Here is a 23948-nt window from a genome sequence, read left to right as displayed (position 1 = left end):
CAATGAAAATCAAAATATGAAGGTCAAAATACATAAGGGAATTTATTTAAGTATTTCTACGAGAATACCTGATTAAATCAAATGCTTTGATCCTATGAATACAAAGAGGTCTATGTTTTTTTTACAGCTTTAGATATGCTTCAAGTTTGGTAATTGCATGAGGTTCTGTATTATCACGGCTGTCAGATGGTAAAACAGTCTATCTCGAAAATCGCTGTTCTGAAAATATGAATGGGGTAAGATGGTAAAATGGTCTAGCTAGAAGATTTTACCATCTTATGATGTGTAGTATGAGTGTATACATGTGTTGTGGTTAAACAGTCTATCTACACAAAAATCTCATTTATATCATAATTAAAACCCAAAATAAGCTAAAAATTCTTCAGTTATTACTTTAGTGTTTATTGTGCTTCTTCTTTTCCCATTGCTAAAAATGCTTTATTCCTGTCTCATGAAAAAGCTCAAACCTCTAAACTTTAAAGTAATTTTTCTCAGAACAGAGATTTTCGATTTTTGTTTGACCATCTGACGGCCGACATGTAAGTTAAATTTATATTTTACTATTTTCATTATTCTTAAAAAGTGAATTAAGAAACACAGAGCTTCAAAACTTACCGACAGTCACTTTCGGTGGTGTTGGTGGGGGAGGGGTGGGCTCTTTTGGGGGTGGTGGGGTAGGTGTGGGGGGTTGAGGTGTTGGTTCCTTTGGCGTTGGTGGTTTGGGAGTAGGGGGTTGAGGGGTGGGGGTTTTTGGTGGTGGAGGAGGGGGCGGAGGGGCTGGCTTGGTCTTCTTGACGACCGGTTTACGCTTTGGTTTCGGCTTCGGAGGGGAAGGTGGGGGAGTTGGCTCTTTGGGGGGCGGGGTCGGCGACTTCGGTGGAGGAGGAGTCGGGGGTGGTGGCGTCGGAGTTGGTTCTGTGAAAAGACAAAAGTTATAAAAAAGATCTTGTTAACATAATTTAAAAGGTAAGTACCCTTAGTACTGTGTTTTGAAATATGGAGATGTATGTAATTATAAATACCCTACAGACTAAGCATTTTCGCTCAAGTAGTAAATCAAATTAGAATCAATATTTGTGTCTAAATACAGGTTCAAACATCATCACATACAGGAGTACATTACCAAGGCAACACAATCTACCTGGTATTGGAAAGTTTTTTTTTACAGTTTGAATTCAGTATGCAAGAAAACATAGGGATGTACTTAAATGCATTTTGTGCTGCAAAAATAATCAACTTTAATAGTATACTTCTAGAGGTACTGTGTAATCACTTTAAGTAATGCATGCTAATGCAAAAACAAAATATCAATCTATGTTTTGCATAAGTATTTTTTTCTAAATCTTTTAATTCCAAATTAGACTGTATTGAACTGAATAGTTACTCAAATGGGATTGTTTGTAACTTAATCCATATAGTTTCAGACATATTGGTACACATAATAGAAACTTGGGCATGTACATGTACCTAATCATTCCTGTATCTCTAATAGATCAATCAGTAATTTATTCCTATCTAAAATACTGAATTTTGCTGTAAATTCTCCTATCAAGAACAGGCAGTGTCTCGTGTGAAAAAAAAGGTGAGTTGATTTAAGAAAATATTGGATGGAGATGATCAGCAAATATTGTAAAAGGTTCAATGAACCTGGAACTTCTTGTGTAACTGTGTTTTCATCTAAAAGTATGTGGATTTTCTCAAGCAAACACAAAATTGTTGATGTGGATGCAAATGGGTAATCCTTCAATTAACAAGGACTTAGTGCACCTATTGTAACCCCTCTTTGATATTGAACATATAATGCGAAAAAGGTCAGCACTAAAGATGTAAGTATGATCACTTGGTATAAAGCCAAAAGAGTCGACTAAAGCTGGTCGACATATCTAGGTTGGTCTAACCTCCAAAGATGTTGTTTGACAATGCATACATGTAGGTCTCCTTTTCAATTGCAATTATTGAAGCGCTCCATTTTTACAACATGTCACAGACACCATTGGTATGAAGGATCATATCACAGCAATGTTTCACCAAATGTCATTAAAATTGAAATGTACATTACATTTTGTTCACCTTTAGGAGGGGGCGGAGTGGGCACTTTGGGGGTTGGAATAGGATCAGGAGGGGGGCTGTGAACCTTGATCCTATCCAGTCCAAGAATCTTGGGTATCCACGGTCTCTCGATCTTCAGTGGCTTATCAACGTTGAACTGGAGTCCACTTATTACACCGACGTTAGCAAGTTCACCGGCGTTCGTCTCCACAGCTTCACCTACATGGGGTGGGAAGGAAGAATTGTGGGTTCGGACATGATACAGAAAAGGATTATGGATGTATTGTAAATGCCTACTTTAGCTAGTTGTACGCGATCAAATGGGAGGCTGAACGTCACACATTCGTACCGTTGCACAAAAGACGTACCATCCAAAATGTACCATTGCACAGCTTTAGAAGGTGATGTCACAATACCATTTAATTCATTGCGCTCAGTAAAATGAAGTTGCGATACGCGTATTAGACTGCTGCCTAAATGCGCAATGCTCCCCAAGGTCATGTGCACTTGTTGGATTTTGCTTTCCGCTTTTAGTATTTTTGCTCCCTTTTCACTGAATTCCGTACAACACAAATAGCAAATATTCTTATTTATTCAATGGTGCGAGATTTTGCATTCAGTGAAACAAAGAGATGCTCTATTCAACTTGGCTAATGCCTCGTTGAATAGAGCATCTTTCTATCACCTCAAGCAAAATCTTGCACCATCGCACTCATGCCTATTTGCTCTTTGTATAATATCATCATTGGGCGGATACAATCTCGTATCTGAAAAATGACAAAAGCGAAGAAAAAAATGGCAGCCAATGCATTCTAATCAGGGTCCCCCTTTGTTTGACACGCTGCGGTGATTCTATTTCTGGCACTAAAACAGAGAGCTGGGACTTATTAGCCTGTATTCTGTGGAGCGTTGTGGCCCAGTGGATTAGTCTCTGACTTTGAGACAGAGGGTCGTGGGTTCAAATCCCAGACATGGCGTAATTTCCTTCAGCAAGAAATTCATCCACATTGTGCTGCACTCAGCCCAGGTGAGATGAATGGGTACCCGGCAGGATTAATTCCTTGAATGCATGAGTGCTGAAAGGCAGCTCGAGCTAAAGCCTTGGTAATAATAACATCACACCTCAGAATAGAATATTTCTAGATAGATGGCGCTATGTAAATGCATATTATTATTATTCTGAACTCAGATTTATTCTAAATGCTGGTTTAAAGTTGTGATTTGACTGGTCAGCCAAATGAGACAAGTATTTCTAACAGGACAAGTTCAATTTATCAGTTTAATCGACATTCAAATCATCCATAACTGACTGGGGATAATTACTTAAGTTTTCTTCATCATTAAAATATGAGGAAAGAGCCAAATAAAATAGGAAGCATATAATTCAAACACAATTTTCATACTTTTGGCTTCCCATAATTTTAATACAGTGTGAGGCAAAGGCGTAAGTTATACTACACTTCAGAATGCACAATGTGAAGATGCGATGATAATTGTCCGAGATTGACAATTTGTCAGTGCTGACAAGCTTCCTGAAACTGAGCTCAACATTCAATTTGGTTGAGTCATAAAAGGTTTTATGTAGTTAATAATCAAAGGTACACTTGACAAAAAAAAGAGAGGTTAACACAAACAACCTTGAGGACCTACCATATACTTCCGGTTGAAGGACCTCGATATAATCAACGGCAAAGTGAAGAGGGACAAGATCGGCTGAATCAAAGGCGTCAGGAATCACGACATTACCATCCTCGTCTTCCTCAAATTGGCCATCCCCGCCGGCCATACTGAAGACTTCATCCCAGGCCACGGTGGTGGGGGTGTGCGGCTGGCTGGAAAGTCGCAGAAGTTCCAGGGGGGTTTTAACTGAAGGAATTGTGAAAAAAAGGGACAGATTTAATGATTTCAATGTTGATTGTGTAAACAAAGAAATGATAAAAAGTTCAAGCCATACTGATACATTTTAGCAAAGTAACATCTTAGTAATAGTGGCAGGTACAGATTAATAACTATTAATATCCTTGATGTACTTATGATCACATTCTCGCTGATGTGAAGAGGCATTTTCCTCTTCTCTTTCTATTCTTATTTATCTTGAGCACAGAGAGACTAGATATTATCATTGTTATATGAATATGTTCTATAAAATAAAATTCATTATTACTGTCATTGGCATGAGCCAAGAACTTTGAGATCCCTGGCCAGACCTTGCATAAGGGGTAAAATTTCTATTAAAAAAATGCAAGCGAATACAGGAAGCAAGATATCTCTTTTCACCTTTTACAAACAAAAGTCAATCACAAGTATATACTTCTTTTAAAGATAAAATCTTGCTTCATATTCCAAAAATTGGAAACTATTTCACTTCTTTCATTTCTTTCTCTCTTTTTCTCCCATTTCATTGTTTCTGTAAAAAATTGTGGAGGTCATGGTCCTGATGCAAGGCCCCCATCTGTATGCCCATATTATATCATGTACTCATTACTGCTTCTTAAAGGACAAGTCCACCCCAACAAAAACTTGATTTGAATAAAAACAGAAAAATTTAACAAGCATAACACTGAAAATTTCATCAAAATCGGATGTAAAATAAGAAAGTTATGGCATTTTAAAGTTTCGCTTATTTCAACAAAATAGTTATATGAACGAGCCAGTTACATCCAAATGAGAGAGTTGATGAGATCACTCACTCACTATTTCTTTTGTATTTTATTATATGAAATATGAAATATTTTTATTTTCTCATTATGGTCATGTGAAATGAAGTTGCATTCCACCCTGAACATGTGGAATTCCATTATTTTAACATTTTGTGCTTCAGGCGAGGAGGTCCTAATTCCACATGTTCAGGGTGGAATGAAACTTCATTTCACATGACCATAATGAGAAAATAAAAATATTGTATAATTCAAACAATAAAAAACAAAAGAAATAGTGAGTGACATCATCGACTCTCTCATTTGGATGTAACTGGCTCGTTCATATAACTATTTTGTTGAAAATAAGCGAAACTTTGAAACGTCATAACTTTCTTATTTTACATCCGATAAATAAAAAATACATTCACGTTTCAACTTAATAAAATCTGCATGAAAAGAGCTTGGAAATATATATGATTGTGGGCAAAGCATCCATAGGTAAGCAAAACAAATAATACACGTACATGTCCACGCAGCAACAAGTATATACTTGTATTCAATATTTGGCAATGAAAATGACATGATAAGAAATATTGAGATAAGTGATCAAACCAACAATATAAATGATCAATAAATAAATGATAGCTTTTACAATTAATGATATATTGTGCACTCTAAAAACAAATCAGTCAAAAATGACTAGTTCATAGGGTCAGCTGGGTGCAACTGTTATTCTAGTCATATTTGACTATTTTCCAGTCATATTTTACTAAAACAGATCATTTCTGACTAGAATATATATCAGAAATGTGAATATCAGTGATTGCCATATCAGTTGCTCCCAGCTGACTACTGGTCTAGTCAATTTGACTGATTTGTTTTAAGAGTGTGACTTTTACTTTGTGGCATTAACATTAATACAATCAGCAAGAGTTGCATGGATGACTAATAGCTTTCTGATGCTATGGATATTAACAGAACATTCATAAATTGCTGAAGCCACAATAAATAGAGAGCATGACAAACATTCAATAATGTGAAGGCTAAATCGACCCTGACAATAACCTTCAATAATAAAGCATCCATTCCCTTAATTATCACAGATGCACGATTGGATCATTATCTGGCTTACCCCCAGCCAAGATATACATGTACCCCACGGAGTGTAACTATAGTATAATAATCATAATAATCATCACCAAACAACCTCATGTCCTATTCATTATTATTTTGAATGACAGATATTTTAATTTTATATTATTATTTACTTTATTCCATCCCCTTTTCTTTAAAAGTGACTTGAGCCTTTAATGTACATGAACACACATTTTAAAAAAAATCACCCCCTCCCTTATTCTCACAAGCTGATTTGAGCATTTAATGTAAAATGAAATAAAAAAAAGAAATCAGGGGCCGATCATAAAGTCTTATTATTATAGACTACACCATGGTAACAGGGTTCAATAGCCAATCAAAATCAAGGATTCTTCGGCAGTTGCAACTGCAAAATTTCAATAAGTGTATGTATTCATGAAATGTACAAGTAGTCCATATATTACTGGAATTTACAGAGGGGGAAGAGTTGTACTGATCATAATAAGAGCCCTTTGGGTTTGTAGATGGTTCCATGAAACTTGCTCCTCCCAGTAATCCAAACATGAAGCAAAACATAAACCTGAAATGCCTTCAAACTTAACCCAATCTTTAATCCCTGCATCATTCTGACATAAAAACCCTATTCCACAACTGTAAAATTCATCTTATATCTTGAGATATTTAATTATAGAAAGAAATGCCAATTGTGGCAGGAGTATGTCAAGTTACAAAGAATATTTGCTATTTGGTCCTAAGGATGGGGAAACAAGACCCACTTTTAGAGGGTTTTTTTCAAACATTTTTTGTTTACTAAGGATGTGGAGAAGATTCTCAAGACAAAATTTTGCTAAAACTTAGCCTCTGGTGGTTTTCTTTGAAGTTGTGCCAACATGCAAGAAAAACACCACAGGTAACTACCAACAAGTCTTCATGAAGCCATTGAATCCTGTTTGCTCAACAAACAGTTCCCAATGTGTCTGAGCAGCCTTACAGAAGCGATAAGTACCCTGAGGATGAATGAAAGCCCAAGGAGGTACTATTTACACTATTGCTCAAAAGTTAAGCTGTCTACGTGCTCAGAGATTATCTGTATCAATGGACATACTTAGTCGCTTCCTAAATCACACCCATTTTTACCTGTTGGCAAACTGGACCAAGAGGGGCCAGCTCTCTGTAGCTAAAGGCATGGTCACACTGCCCGAGCGTTGTTGGAGCGGAGAGAAAAAAATCATCACCACTTGCTACCGTTCACCATTTTCGATTTCGATTGTTTTATTTTTGTTTTCGATTTCCCCCCCCCCCCAATTTTGTGAGCAAAATTCGACCCTCTCTTCCTACCGCTCCACGACCGCTCCAACAACGCTCGGGCAGTGTGACCAGACTTACTGCAATAAGTGCACTTTTTCTCTTTATCAGTTTTGAAATGAAACTACTTGCAGAAATTCAGCCCATTATCATCAACTTCAAATTTGGTGTACTTCTGCCTAAGTTACAATACCTTCATGGCCTGGTACCAGGAGGATTTCATATAAAGAAGACATTTGCCATCTTATTGCCCTAAAAATATGACTTGTAAAGCACAGTATGCGGTACAAGTACATGTAACTCACACCACAAACACACACAGACACCCACGCACACAGAAAATAGCAAACACCATTTAAAATACATGTAGATACATCTAGGTCTCTAGATTATCCACATCACCTTTTGAAATAACATGATAAAAGTAAACTTTTGATACAGAATGGATACAGAATCAACTCTCTCACACCTAGCTTTGCCAGAATTATTCAGTGTAGTTACTATGACAACATCATAAACACTGGTGTGGGTCATATAACCAGTGATTAAGAAAAAAAAAATAAAATTAAAAATTAGAATTTAGAACCCATTAACAAACATGAGGCATTAAATGAACACAGCTAGTTGCAGTGCTCTTGGAACTCAAACTTAGATTAAACAATGGTGCAAGCATTGTGGATTAACAAGGCCATGAGAATGCCACAGTACTGTGGAAAGTTTATAAAATCAGCATCGGATGCAAAATACACAACTATGATAAAATGCATGCATGAACAGTCAAAGTGAATGTTTTTACTACAAACACATGCGGTATATGCCACACCTGAGGTAAGCAGTGTTTACACCACTGTGGCAGGTGTAAATTTTATTAGTGTGGAGTGCAACATTAACATATATGAAGTGCAAAATAAACATAGCTACTATCGAGTTTGCACACAGTCAAAGTGAACGTGACACAACCATGGGGTATTGCACACAACTGTAGTAAATACCACATCTGACACAAGTCATGTCCACACAACTTTGGCAAACTGTGTTAACATTATACCATTAGCATCTGGTGCATGATAAACAACTATCAGGGACTTTGCACACAGTCAAAGTGAATTAACACACAACTACAGGGTACTACATACAACTGTGGTAAATGCCACATCTGACTTCAGGAGCGTTCTGTGGCAGGTGCAACATAATGCAATTAGTGTCAGGTGCAAAACAAACAGCTATCGCTGGTTTTACACACAGTCAATGTCACACAACTACAGGGTACTACAGACAACTGTGGTAAATATGTGCATCTGACTTCAGTAGTGTTCTCTGGCAGGTGCAACATTATACAATTAGTGTCGGGTGCGAAACAGCTAGGTGTGTACAAATAGCTATTGCTGGCTGTACACACGGTTAAAGTCAATGTCACACACAACTATGGGGAGCGCAAACAACTGTGGTAAATGTCACATCAGACTTCAGAAGTGTCCCCCGCCACTGTGGCAAATCCCATACACCTGTGTGCTGGACGGAACCCGCAAGCCAACAACTGTGTCCAATGTCCACGGCATGACCCCAGACTGATCATATCTTACCACGCTTTTTGCATGTACATGCTTCCACAGAACAAAGACAGTTAACTGTGGGCGGTGGAGACACCGCGGAAGGCTCTCCCGTGTTATCAAGGATCTGGATGTCTCCATTGCTATGTGAGGACGGGGGAGACATCATCACTACGGGTGCATGGGCTAGTAGGGGTGGCAATTAGTATAAAATGAGGTTATAAAAGTAATAAGTATTATAAAATGAGGTTATACATTATATGCAGTATTAATTTTGTACACAAGTAGTTTCACATAAGTTCACATATTTGTTGATTTACCCGTTTTGGATAACAAAAAACAATGTGCATGTGAGGTTGCTAAATAATACTTAAAATTTCACACGGACATTTTTGCAATAAGCTAACAATTTTCACAAAACCATATAGGCATGCACACAACAAATGATATGCAAATGAGGATGGTAATGAGGTCGGACACTATTTACTTTCAAATAAAATAAATGCATGTTATTCTTCAAGGTTTCCAGTTTAGTACTTGACTCAATCATAAGTTACAATAATTAAGTGCAATTTCATACATTCATGAAGCAGTTGGGCTGTTTCATTATTGGAGGGAATCATTAGAGCTCTCTCTTATGTGCATATTCTGCCACTATGTGCATGTACATGTAACTGTGTGAGAAAACAGTGAAATAAACAAGTTTAAAATATCCCAACTTTCATTTCACAATATAACTTTGTTGGAATTGGCAGTTTTATTGCTTGTTTCATCCGTCACATTTGATTCAAACTGATTTCTTGCTGGATTGGAATTTCCCTTGCTTAAATGGTATTTTTTAATAAGTGTATTCAGTGTGGATTAGAGCATAAAACGCAAGTAGAATAATGAAGTTTACAAAATGGAAATGTATTTGAACATAAAGTATCCTGGACAAGGGGAAAAATACATTACATTACAGTACATACATGTATTATAACATGATTATATACACACTGACACGTAATTTACAGCATGTTCGCATAGGAGTCGGCTAGCATTCGCATGATTTTATTCTTTATAGATATACCCGACAGATGGCATTGTAAAAACCTAAAACCAGCTAAACTTTCAGAGGTCCTCCCGAATTCACCAGTATTCACTTAAATGTGGATTTTCTGTATAAAACAAAGAACACTTTTCAGCATGAAAACTGTTCAATACCTTTTTTTCTTACTGATTTTCTCATTCGATCAGTATTAGACAAAACAAAGGGGGGGGGGGCAACTGTGAAAGAGGATGAGTAGCATTCCTATTAAAGGGGAAGTTCACCCTGAAGAAAAGTTTGTAGTAAAAATAGCAGAAAAAATAATAGAAAATATCCCCGAAGGTTTCAAAGTTTTAGATTTGTGACGTCATAAACGAGCAGCTACCCCATGTTATGTAATGTAAAATGCATGAATTTCAAATTTTGTATGGTTCCTGATGACTTCATTTTGTTTCTTTTCATGATCGGGTGTGAAATGATTTGTATATTGATATGCGAAAGGTACAGTAAAAACCATTTTCAATTTTCTGAGAAAATGAGATTTTATTCATTTTTACCATTTGCTATGTAGGAATGCTGCTCGTTTATGATGTCACAAATCCAAAAATTTGCATTCTAATAACTTTCTTAATCTTTAACGAATTTTTCCTCAAACCTTCGGCAATATTTTGTATTATTTTTTCTGCTATTTTAAAAACAAACTTTCTGTCAGGGTAAACTTCCCCTTTAAATGACATTGGATCGACTTTCATTAAGATGCCTTCATTAAAGTCTCTAAAAATGTACTGTCAGTAAATTGAAAATAAATGAAAGCAAATCAAAATTGTGATAACAAAATAGAAAATCATTTCCTTTTGTACAATAAATAGTGAGGAGCAGAAATATTGATATAAAATTGTAGGCTGAGGTCTGTTTCATTAAGAGTCACAAATAGTGTAAATTTGCCACTTTTGCAATTTCCATGGAACCTTGATTGTGATTGGCTGCTGAGCCCTGTTACCATGGCAGGTGCCGTAATGACAAAGATACAAGAGTTGTGATACTTTATGAAGATGTTCTCTAAGGCTAAGCTGGGAGTTATATAAATATGTGCTCTGCAAAAGCTTCTAAGTGGTGCAAAATTAGGTGTAAGGTTTATATTTCTTACCACTCTGATCTGCAGAATTTGCAGAATGCTGCGATTGAGACTCTGTTCTCACGTGGGTACTTGGTCCTTTATGTTAGGAAATTGTGCGCATAATGTGGGTGGCAAAAATCAAACACATCAGATACATGACATATATATACATTACATCTAACAAGAACATAGAACATGTGTGATATAGCTAAACCCATTCATGATAAGTGATTGATCAGTTATCATTCCTCAAATTGGCAATATATATTTATCATTCACTGATACATTTTTCATTTTCAAATTGCAAAAATGAAAAATAAAACATTGACAATAAAGTGTGTTACTTTTTGTTTCAACACATGTATGTAAAGTGCCTTTACAAGTTCAGGAAAATGTGAATTTTTATAACAATTGATTTTACAGATTAAATCATGGACATTTTTTTTAATTAGAAGGTAGTAATTACTGAAGATGATTAACCACTGAATCTAGAAGATAGTGCTAATGCATTTAAAATGAGTTCAGTAAGTGTAAAAACCTTTCTTTTCCATGACTTTTAGTGCTATTGGGCCAGAAAACAAAATATGGTCTATTATCCTGAAATCACTGATCCTAATTGGGTTAACATTGCAAAATAATCATACGTGATTGAGCAACACTAATTACTCAATTACAATGAAAACACAATATTACTTGAAATACAAAACCAAACAATGAGTATGTATACATCATGCAGGTGTATCATGTTATTTAACGTGAAATATCATCCATATTATGTTATGATATCAACTCTTAACTTGTGCAATGGTGTTGCTAGACACATGTACACAGTATCAAAAATTGTGGGTGGCAATAAATAAGTTGTTTTAGTGACATCATTACTTGATTGTGCAGTAGTGTAATTCACGCCGAAGCATACATGATTTTGTGTGTCGGGTGAATGATATTTGCTGTGCAGTGACATGGATACATATGATCTGTACAGGTTTGGGCTCTTAAAACTTATGCTGTACTACAAACATAAGTTAACTTTGGATGATCATTAATTTTGTCGATATCAGACAAATAATTACAAATTTAACCAGCCACCCCAAAACCAACAAGTCGCTAGGGAAAGTTCTCTGTAATGATAAAAAAAAATTAGTTTTCAAAAAAAATATGTATCTTTAATGAAAGAACAATTCCTTTCTTTCTGTCAAAATCTGAAGCTGTTAAGTTGAATAAACATTAAGAAGCCAGATTTTCTTTGACACCATAGTTTGTGGACAGCTAGGAAGTTGCACTGGAAGTTGCACAGTGTGCATAACTCATGCTTGACTGAACCCAAAACTGCAACCCTTATTTTCTACTTATGTTTTTAAGCTGTTGCTGAATTTCGTCTACTATTTATCAAGTACTTGTGAGAGTTATTGTCTATCTGGCAAGTTCTAAATTATATAATTTTAATGCTTAGGATGCGCTTTATCAAGCTCTATGAAAATCCCACAAATCACTTTTGGCGAATTGTTGTTGGTTTGGGTAGAGCTGGTCAATGTATAGTACCATTACTACATGTATGGCAAAAGTCAACCTGTATACAGGAAGGTATATAAAAATATATTGGTATAATAGATTGAACTGAATAATTTTTTTACAGCAGTCATAATGCACAAGGACATTACGAAGAATTACATGCAAGAGGTAGTTTTGTACAGTTCCAACGCATCCGAGGCATCACAGAGGGCGTTTTAGAGTGTTTCAAAGGTAACAAATGTGGGTAATCTTTCTAATGCCTGAGCTAGATGGTATTTCTTTTATGTTTTTAGAAGATAGTAATGTGGATCCTTTTGTTTTATAAACCATCTTTATCTCACATTACTTGCGATCAATTGCAGAAACTTGTGATCAATTGCAAGTCTAGTTTCAGTCCCTAAAGCAATCATGTCTTGCAGTTAATTGCAAATATGGAGCTCATTGCGAATCGGTTAGTTGACCCAAGGATTGTCAACCGTTTCGCCACTGCTTAAATTGATCGATTGTAAAATTGCAACAGAACATTTGCAATCGATTACTGACAAATATTTACTTGCAACAACCCTTATGACCGGTATGAAGTAATCGCTATCAACGGTCATTAGAAATAAGTTACAAAAAAATTAATGACTGGTCATGTGATAGGTTTCAACCAATCAGTTGCTTAAGATCCACAATACCATTGTATATTTTTTCATATCCTGCTTAAAGTCCATTTATAGAATATTCTATTCACACACACATGCCTTCAGCATTAGTCTTACCGGAGGAAAGAGAGCCATAGTCGCTGCTGTCGTATTCATCAATACTGGGCACTGTGTCAATCAAACGATGCGTGCGTGTGGAGGTGAAAGGTCATCGTTAATAATGAAATACAGTGTATGGATCATTAAGGTGCTACAATGGGTGTGTTCAAGTCCGGTGTTGGCCTTGGTGTTGGTGTTAAAATTTGGATTGCTTCCCCTTGCGCCAAAACTTATTCAGAGTTTGTCAAACTGATCTAGATCATATTATAAACATCCCCAGAACAGGTGAGTGACTTTTCGGGACCATCTTCATTTTATGTTTGGTGTTATAATCGTGTAAAAATTGACCTAGCACCAACACCAAAAGGTCACTACAAAACTTGAAATCACCAAATATAATGTGTACAGATGATGATGTGTAAAGATGATGATGTTAATATTACATGTATCAACTGCATACTTAACATTTCGATGGGCAAGTCCAAGCTATTCAGCCAAATGCTTTACTTTCTCTCAATAATCAAATAAAAAAATTACCATAAAGTAATTTGAAACATTGATGAAGTAGGAACAGGCTTGATCATGACCATCTTCTCTCAAATATCTTAAATTCAAGGTAACTTTTGTGTATTTTACTGGAAACCCATTTTTAATGGGCTCATTGAATCCTATATACTGCAAATTTTATAAAACATACAAATCTCATTAAAAGGGACAAAATAGTCTGGACTTGCCTATAACTGTACACACATATTACTTTTGTGAAAGTCAGACATATTAATATGCTGGTCTGGATTTTGATGCTGGGAAGTGCTCAACGTGTCTATAAAAATATCTAACAGTTATCCATGTAGGATGTCGTATAAAAAGAACTGCGGAATAAATACAATCTGTCAGAATCCCATGTACTCACAGCAAAAATGGAGCAATAATTAAGCTGCCCCTGATTTATCACTTAGGATACACCTATCCACTTAAAACCACCCCCTCCCCTTAATCATAAAAAGTAAGTAATAAAAAACAAAAAACATAATTGAATACCTGTAAATAAATCAATGAATCAATCAACAAATATATAAATATCAATAATAAAAAATATTTAAAAAAATAATCAAGCATAAAAACCCAAATGAACTGCTTATTTCTCTGTAATCACACAACACATGCAGTTTGCACAAAAATACACTTTTTAATTTCAGGAAAAGAGAATCAGATTGGCTTACCCTTCTCCAAAAATTTGACTTTTGAGAGCGTAAATGAAATTGAAATAAACAATAGAAAACATTACCGTACTTTATACTCCACATGATAGTAAAAAATGACATTCACAAAGAAAACATTGAACATTTCTTCACAAGTATATTTATGTAAGCAAAAGTCAAATGCATACTATATATAAATGCAAGGACTTGAATGATTCTCTGTGAATTTCAGTGCATTTCTGATGGAGGTACAAATTGTAATTTTCATTTTTGACCTGCAATCTCACAGTATGATTTTTTTTACTTTAAATTTGCCCATATGACAAATACCATAGTCCTTGTATTTTTTTCACCTTGTTTATTTAATCATCAATCTTCTCTATTCTTTATGTGAAATTTGATAAAACATTAACATGCAATTTTCAGAAGGCATAGCAATCAGTTTTCATACACTGAAAATTTTATAAACAATGAAAACATTTTAGAAACATGTTTACTTGCAAGTATAGCATTGACAATTTTTATTTTATGCAGTCTGTATTTCATCATTACTAATAGCAGTTGCACCAAGAACATGTTAATGTATTATAAAGATCCAAAACCTCAATTACATGACACAACCTGTTTATTTTGATAAAAAAGATAAATTTAACACATAACAGTGTAACCAATAATGAGAAATTTCAACCAAAATGTTGTCAATGTGAAAATTAAATGTGCTACATGTACTTTATGAGAAATCTTTGGAGGTGTACAGTATAGAGGGGGAAAAATATCAAAATATAACAGCATGCAAGAAGATGGTGAAAAAATCATGAAAATTTGAATTTCAATTAGAAGAAAGATCAAGTGATTTAACCCTAAAAAGACTGGGGGCTGATTAATTAGCATTTCAGGGGCATTATTTTATTAATTAGAGCAAACTTATGATTTTATGCATAAATTAGCATAACTGATGAGACATGAGATTTTTTGCAGAATTTTATGTTATAGTCTTGTAGATAATGCCATGGGTAAGGCATGTGCCAATTTTCGTCGCGATTGTGCGATCGATGGCCGAGATCATAAGGGGGGGGGGGGGCTGAATCAGCCCCCCCCCCCCCTTATCTTCTTAGGTGCCAAAATAGCCCAGTCTATTTAGGGTTAAATCTGTGATGATAAAAGGAAACTTAGTAACAACAGTCAACAGGTACTGCCTTCATGTAAATCTGCAACCATAGAAAAGCTTTAGTGAAAGGTGAGTTTCCAGAGCTCTTTTTAAATTTTTATAACGACTTTTATTTACTATTTCACCAGGAGCCAGGGTATTTTTTTTTCTTGATTGCAACATGTGAAGTGTGTGATCTCAATGGTGGATAATTAAAATGATCTGGTTGTAGACATGATAAAGTTAGAATGTGCGGAATTTGATTATTCATTCAGAACAAAAGGATAGACCAAGGGACTGTTTAATGAAAAGCTTTGTCCTTGATTTTCACTGTTAAGCTTGCTCTCACCCAATCAAATGCAAGGATTTATAGTAGCTTATAACATCTATCAATGGAAATCACTGACACACATCTTCATGATACACTCCCCGATCGAGAGGGTACCTACATAAGATAAATTGCCTATTCCTCTATTGCCAACTCGTCCACTCATCACATGATCAAACTTCATTTAGTCTAATGCCATTCCATCGATCAGCATTTCTTCTATCAACTGGTCCAATGACCAGTCCAATCGTCACTTTGTCTAATCACTAGGTTGTCTATGACCATTTCGTCTCATAACCATTTGGTATAATATCCATTAATCACAATTAACACTTAGTCAGTTAGACCAAATGGTATATGGACTATTAATTAAATGACTTTTGGACCAAATGGTTATTAAACGAAATGACGAGTGGACGAAATGCCAATTGGACCATGTGGATAGTGGACGAACTAGTGGTAGACCAAATGATAGTAGCCGAGTTGGTAATTGGACAAATTGGCATTGGACCAATTGATACAATGTAAACCCCTTTATAACATTACCTGGAGGGACGGGAAAATCATCGCTGTCCACTTCCTGGGGTGAAGGGTCAACTGGTGACACATTCTTCAGTGGGTCAGGGGTCACTGTTGGTGGGGTAGGTCGGGAGGGCGGGGTTGGTAGGGTGTGAGAAGGACAAGGTGAAAGGTGAATAGGAAACACTACAGTAGGGTGAGGATTTAAGAAACAATTAAAGAAGAAAAGGTTAACACACAGCATGCACATGTTAAAAAGAAAGAAGATATCTTAATAGTTTCAAGAAGAGTTCTTAGTAGTGTCAAGTAGTTCTTAGTAGTGTCAAGTAGTTCTTAGTAGTTTCAAGTTGTGGAAATTAATTCAAGAATGCTGTAACTGTCAATTATCGTTTTGTATTAGGAAGAAGTTGTCATGGCTTTGAAATTATTCTTACAGGTCTTATTTTTGCAATCTTTTCTTTGTATATGAACAAAACTAATATTCCTTCTTAACCACATCAATTTTTAATATCAATTAGGACCAAAAATTACAATAGCCATCGAATTGCTAAAAGTAATTCTTAGTAATAAAATGCTATAGGCAGATTTTTTTTCAAGTGAAATTTGATCTATAAAAACCAAACTACAATGAAGCCCTGGCTTACTTTCAAAAGGATATGTACATGAAGAGAGCAAAAAAGGAGGAATTTTGATTATTATGTTTTTGCAAGCATATCAGCGAAAAAGAGAAATTACATCTCAGTACACGTGTCAACATGTATCTATTTCTTCAAACTTTAATGTGTATGTAAGAATGCTTGAAGCATGTAGAATTTGATTTGTCCTGAGCTGATGACACATTCTGATATACTCATAAAAGATAGATAGGAGAAAAAGATGAATGCAATTCATGATTTATGCAGGTGCAATCCACACTGGAAAAAAAATTAGGAAGAAGTTAAAGTGCACTTGGAAAAAAAGGCACTGCACACAACTGAAAAATCAGGAAATTAAACACACTGTAATTTCTAACTTCTAATTTTGGATGTATTCTCAAATCGCTGAATATTCTTTTTCTCATTTTTCATTCAAATTGCTTTGAATTTGTATTTCATGCTGCTTTTTGATGGTTGAAATATGATTCATTTTTTTAATAAACAAAACTCTAAAAACAGGCCCACACAAGCTGATGGGTGTTTCGTAATACTGTTCGCAAGTTGCACTGCCTATGCACACATTAACAAACAAACTGGTCAACCTTTTTGTGTGAAAAATCAGATTTTTAATTGATTGGATCGCATCAGCTCTTTTGAAATTTGATTTTTTGTAGAGGAAACTTCTCATGATTAATAAGCATCTGCATATGCTTCAATTTATAATAGAGCGCTTAGAAAATTCTGATAAACAGGTATTTTAGGCAAGTATAAGAGAATTTGAAAAGGAAAAAAAATGAACATTGTTCAATGAGTTTGATAGGAATAAAACTTCCAAGTCGTTAAAAGTAAAACAGAAAAATGTTAACTCATTTAGTAAAAGAAAGGATCACTGGTCATGCATTCAGTCATGTGCAACTTGGGACCAGCTATCTTGGAGAGTAGCTTTAATATGAAGCAAACAGTTGGTGATTTTCACCGATTTATTTGTCCTGAACCAATCAGATGCTAGGATTTCAGTAGCTTGTAAGAGTTGGCACTGAAATCTGTTTTGTGAAAGGCTCCCTTGGTGCTCATAGCCCAATCATGAAGGTACTGAAACTTTTGCTTCTTCATTAATAAAGAATTTTTTTATCTCCTCACCTTTTCTTTTTGGCCTTGGTTTTGGGACCGATATTGGAGTCCGGCCTTTCCACGTCCAGAACTCTGGCTTCTTGTTAACCCGCTTGCGTGCCTCCTTGGTCTCGCTCTTGGGTGGCGGCACCCGGTGCATGTGGGCAAAGAAACGGGGGCAGGGGCCCACAGGGGCATCTTCAAATTCAGGCTGAAGGAAATAAAAATGATCATATTTCGTTAAGACCTTTCCCTGTATGCACTTACATGAACACACAGAGACATGTACGTGCACATTAATGAAAGCCTGGGGTTCAAAACAAGGCCAATGTTACAACCTTAATACATGTCCACGACCATTCATGAACAAGGTATTTTTTCTACATTACTTTAATTACTATCCCATTTCATTCGGCTGGTGACATTCACTGTCTAGTCTGCAGGCACAGACCCTGATTGAAACTTGGATCAACAATTGTGTCTCCACGCAAAGATTAGCACATACAAAGCTTGCCGTTTCAATTCAGGGCAAGCGGGCCTTCAGTACACAAGGCATGAGTAGGCTGCAATTCAGACCCTTTTCTTGAGTGAAGGATCTGCACAGCACACTATTCACTGTCTGTCCCTGAATTAAAATCCTAACCATGGAGTGTTTTCCTTCAGCAGGAAATTTATCCACACTGTGCTGCACTCAACCCAGGTGAGGTGAATGGGTACAGGCAGGAATACTTCCTTGAATGCACCGAGTGCCATTGAAAATGGGGTAGCTAAACATTACAAGGGCTTGAAATGTAAAAGAAACTGGGAGTATCGAGAAACTTGTAAAACTCCAAAGCACCCCTGAAACCGGTTTATAGAGTGCTATTAACCACAGTGCTATTTTTATTTTCAAACCCAGAGGGACGTCAAGAATTCATAAAATATGATAATTCTTGCACTGATTTTATCAGCGTAACCTGATGGATAATCTTGTGTTAATTTTTATCTTTTAGTTTGGAAGTATGTTCAAAATACACCAATGGACACATGTACATTTCTTACCCGTATATCATATATTCCTCTGTCGGTGAGTGAAAAGGCACCTGCAAAACTGATGTAGGCAAAGGCTGTACCCTGCAGACAAAAAAAATCCAAAATTAAAAATAAACAGAAAGATGTGAAGAATATGCGCGAAAATGTGTTAAGAGAGAAGTACCATGAAGAGAGAAAGAAATAATTTACAAAATACAGAATTAGAATAAAGGTGAATAAAAAAGAGGCATTGTTTTGGCTGATTTTATTTACATGTAAATGCTTATAATTACTCATATAATAAGGAGCATTAATCACATACATGTGAATGTCTATTGTATCTACATGTACTTTGGTCCTGAAATGTAGTTGCAGTAAATGACTGAATTTCAGTAATTTAGATGCAAGCATCTAGATCCCATAATGCTACATGCAGCTTCTATGTAATTTATATTTGTCAATCATATATTTTCATGATAAAATTCCAATATTTCATTAGTATGTACAGTGTAAAGTGATACATAATGTATGTATGTATGCAGAACATGTACTGGTTACTCTAAATTTTAAAACTGTATAAGGTTTGTACATTTTTTAATATTTAATCAAAATAAATAAATGGGTATATTTGTTTTCTTATGTTTGGTACCAAATTCTTTATGGATTTGGAGGCTGTTGACTTTTCTGAGAAATATATTAACTGATGACTTAAGTTAGGGAACAAATATACTATGTGAACTGAGTAACTGACTAAGCTTTCTACCAGTCAAATGTTTGCCAACCAAGCCTCCCCCCCAAAAAAAAAGAACGCATAATAATAATAATAAAAAATAAATATATATATAAATAAATAAATTAAATTAATAAAAAAAGTGTAGCAATAAATTATGAAATAAAATAGACAATTAAATAAATGAATCAATTACTTTATTTATCAAATAATAATAATAATAGTAATAGTAATTTAGCAATAATGAAGATAGCCATACTTTGACATCTATCTAAAAATTTTTAAAGTTTACAAGAAAAAAGAAAGATGAAGAGAGTTTGGATGGGCACCTTATTAACTGATACTGTTAGAAAAGATAACACTTTACATGTACCTGGTAGTTCAGATTTGAAAGTCTCTACACCAGTATAAAATTATAAAAAAATAAATGAATTAAAATATTAGAAATAAGAAAAAAATATGTTTGAACATGAAAGAATTGGAGACAGTATGGTTTATTTCTTTTAAAATTTATTTTCTTCAACTTCCATTATTTATTCCCAATAATCACAGATCTGATCTTGTTGTTTCAATTTCTCAATCTTTTGCAAAAATTTTGTAAATATTTTGATAATATGCTGTCCAAGTTAAAAACATTTAAAATAGGAAACATGGAAGTCATAGGTTTCTAAAATTTGAATTGAGAATGCATGTAAATGTATGGATGAACACTATTGTTATTTAAACCTTTCGTACTATCTTAACATTTCACAAAATCAAGTCAAACCAGTACCAAGACTCGACGACCGTCACAAATTGAGTAACTAGTACTGTACAATATAATGCTCACTACATGTACATGTAATGTACCATCAGCGTGCTTAGCAACAGGCCGCAATACCGGTTCCAAAGGCCATTCATTAGATACTGTATTGTGCAACATGTACAGTGCTCTGAAGCGCGAAATAATAGTGAGTCTGAATGGGACCAATCAGGAATGGCCTCTACTATTGTTCTGAATGATAGTTGGATCAATACCTCAGTCTAGCATTCCACCCAGGCCTGGTCAATTCACAATGATAAAAACAAAATAGTCTTAAGGTTGGAATGGGCCTTTGTCCCTTTTCAATTTATTGTTGATTTCAATTTCTGGGAGTATAAATGGCAAACAAGCAAATCTCTTGTTGTAAAATCAATAAAATCCTTTACTGTACCTGTACATAGTGATACATTTAGGGTGTAATTATTGTTCTGACTGGGGGCATTTTGAGTTCAGGCATAGAATGCCTGCCTGTGAGATATATTGTAAACATTTTCAAGACCCCCCCACATAAAAAACCCTTCTGCAATCATAAAATATGTACTGCACTGCCAATATCTAATTTCAGTTTATACTTTACCCCTATCTAGGCAAGAGCGTGGGGGGGAGGGGAAGCTCGTATGTTTACTGTAGGTCCCCTCAACATTTCACGCAATGTTTTTTGCCGCACACAATATTTTGACCGCGCTGTTCCCCGAGTCTTTACTTTCCAGTCTTGTGCATCTTTTGAGACCAAATTTGCGATACCTGGGTAAGTAGTTCCAAAATAATACAATATTTTATACTTTTCATTCTTTCAGACAGACTTCATTTCAGGTGGGAGTCTAGGGTCTGTTTCACAAAATATATTACAATAACTAATTTACAATAACAGCTAAAAGCTACTGAAATTTGTTTTTCTCCATTCACTTTGTACACAAATCTCCCCATTGACATTGTGTAAATGTCCCATGATACGTAACATGTTGTCCCATACGTAACAATTTTTAAATTCACTTTTCATTAGAAAGTAAACTCTATTTTTGAAACTTTTTGGGTTATAACATTTTCATACTTTATAAATTCCCAGAAATGCAACAATACAATTATTGTATTGTGAGAAATAACATCCTCAAAATGTTACATATGGGACATTCCATCCTTGGACAAGACCTAATTTGCATAATTAATTAAGGACACTTTTTTTCCCCAAAAAGTAATAAGATGTTAGGGGGTCCATGTCCCACCTATGACTAAATCTCACAAGTTTTTTGTTTATTTTCTATGAGTTTTTATAATTGTCCCATACGTAATGCCAATTTTACCAATTATGCAAATTAGGTGCCCCAAATTAGCATAAATATGCATATTATCAAATTTTTCTTAATGAAATTTTAAAATTCAGCATTTGGGCTTTCTTACCCTGACACCAAAGATAACTTCTTAAAATTGAAGATGAAATTTTGCCTTGTAGGGTGACCTTTTCTTGGACTTGCCCATTACAAGAAGACCCCCCTCCCCCCAAAAAAAAAACGAGAGAAAGAAGAAAAGAATGCCTGCAGCTGGACCAAAAGCTTCAGTCTCTGTTGGTTGTTCCATTGAACTGTATTGGCTCCACTCACCAATTACAGAGACTGAAGAACTAGCGCGATCTGTACAGGGGACTTAATGGCCATATGTTTATGTATTAAGTTCTGATCAAACAGGGAAGTGAAGTTGCGCGACAGATGAAGTCACTGTTTTTCCCCCTTTTAAGTTTATTTTTCCCCGTGTTGGTGCATTTCAGGCCCAAACTAAATAATCATCTTTATTTTGGTACAGTTCTTTTTATGTATTTTTATGAAATAAAGACCAAAATTAATGAGCCGAGTCGGGGGGATTTCGCATTGTTAACCCCTAATGGTGGCTGCACGATAGCAAGCCATCTGTGTACGAGGAGAAATTAAAAAAATTAAAATCTCCTCGAAACAGACGGCTGCCAGCTGTCTAGCCTGCTGCTTACCTGTGATCGCGAGACCCATGCCTGAAGATACTCATTCCATATGGGACCGTCGAGCAACTCGGCATTAGCCGTTAGACTGGTCTCTCCCATCGTCTTTAGAGGGGGTAGCTGAGTATAGGAGGGGTTCACTTTCACCATCCGAGACTCCCTGCTCAGGGGATCCACCGTGCTGTTGTTGGGCGTCCGTGAGTTGAATGCTTCCGGGGAGATGAGGGGGAGGGCGTCCTGGCTCTGTGATCGACGTCTCTCTCGGAGGGTGTTCGGCAAGTTGGAGCTGTTTTTTGTCTGTAGATTTTTAAGCAAATATCACAATTGTCTGTGAACTGATAATAACTATAAGAAGGGTGTATTGGGTGTTCTTAGTATCTGCACGAAGATGTTAAGAATATAAGGGCAGTTTATTACAACCTGGGGCAAAATGACATTTACGATATACATGTAGGCCTAGGTCTACCGTTAAAAATTCACAACCTGGCTGTAAAAGTCCAGGTCAGACTCTGGATCTGGTAAAAATCAAACAATACCTGAGTTGTGTAAGAGTCATCTTTTGAGGTTAATAAACTTTGTCTCTGAGCAGCGGGAAATGCTGACGAGTGCCCCCGGCCGTGGGCACTTCGAACCCGGGCACTTCTCGGCGAGTTCGGGAGAGAGAAGGCGTGTCTTGGCGAGGAGTCCGGATTGCCCCGACGTCGTCGCCCGAGATCTGGGGGCAAGCGGTATCGAAAACCCGGTGGTTCTTCCTGGTCATAATTGACCATGCACAGAGTCGGTAGCTGTGTCATTTTGACACTGTTTTCTTCGTTTTCCTACATGATTCAGACATGTTTACTTCACTTGGATATAATGAGTTCCAATCCTTGTAGTCAGTATAGAAGTGTTGTCATTCCAGCGCGTGTGGACAAGAAATCCAAGCAAAATGCCGATTAATAATGAGTTTATCGGGAATTACAGTTTCTATTCACAAACTCACGCGTCTCGTCTAGTCTGGGAGCTAAGGACACGTCGATTTCATCGATAGGGGGTAAAAAATCAATTTATTCAAATGCAAACAATTTAAAATCAGTATTGCAGGAGTAAATACATTTAAAACAAGTATAAATCATACAAAAATATTCCCCAACATATCGAAATAGTGTAGATTATAAAACCCATGTATATTTACTAAAATTGACACAGGATAAATTTATATTTTCTCCAAGCAAGTTGGTATTTCCCTAGTTACGGCGAATCGATTCATCCGATCTATACACCTGTCACAATGTTTGGAAACTTTGGATGGTTGTTTTCACACAGGGTTTACGTGTGCACATGAGGGCGCTCTAACTTTTTGTTTAAAGAACATTTTTTTAAAGGATGTTTTATTATATTCTCTCAAATCAAAATACACAGATTCTATAAACAATTTGTACAAACTATTTGAAACATAATTATAAATTATACAATAAA

General features: G+C 35.8%; 1 protein-coding gene across 15 annotated transcripts in view; it reads right to left on the bottom strand.

Moving 5' to 3' along the window:
• Nucleotides 1-23466, bottom strand: part of LOC121405719 (protein app1-like) — a 32919-nt gene extending 9453 nt beyond the window's left edge. For 3 of the 15 annotated variants that reach the window (XM_041596647.1, XM_041596645.1, XM_041596651.1), the window contains exons 1-12: nucleotides 23027-23466; nucleotides 22503-22787; nucleotides 19023-19094; nucleotides 18012-18192; nucleotides 16264-16422; nucleotides 14264-14281; nucleotides 13059-13109; nucleotides 10813-10878; nucleotides 8672-8824; nucleotides 3700-3915; nucleotides 2071-2268; nucleotides 616-915 (exon numbers count right to left, since the gene is read on the bottom strand). In XM_041596647.1, the coding sequence (XP_041452581.1) occupies nucleotides 616-915; nucleotides 2071-2268; nucleotides 3700-3915; nucleotides 8672-8824; nucleotides 10813-10878; nucleotides 13059-13109; nucleotides 14264-14281; nucleotides 16264-16422; nucleotides 18012-18192; nucleotides 19023-19094; nucleotides 22503-22787; nucleotides 23027-23284 (1957 nt within the window). In that variant the 5' untranslated portion in view covers nucleotides 23285-23466. The remainder of the gene's footprint in view (nucleotides 1-615; nucleotides 916-2070; nucleotides 2269-3699; nucleotides 3916-8671; nucleotides 8825-10812; nucleotides 10879-13058; nucleotides 13110-14263; nucleotides 14282-16263; nucleotides 16423-18011; nucleotides 18193-19022; nucleotides 19095-22502; nucleotides 22788-23026) is intronic. The other 12 variants (XM_041596650.1, XM_041596652.1, XM_041596649.1 and 9 more) reach the window with 12 other exon arrangements.
• Nucleotides 23467-23948: the final 482 nt, after the last annotated feature.

Source organism: Lytechinus variegatus, chromosome 19 (genome assembly GCF_018143015.1).
Source record: "Lytechinus variegatus isolate NC3 chromosome 19, Lvar_3.0, whole genome shotgun sequence".
NCBI classification, from domain to species: Eukaryota; Metazoa; Echinodermata; class Echinoidea; order Temnopleuroida; family Toxopneustidae; genus Lytechinus; species Lytechinus variegatus.
The sequence above is the reverse complement of the archived record's forward strand: the minus strand, read 5'-3'. Positions and strand labels throughout refer to the sequence as shown.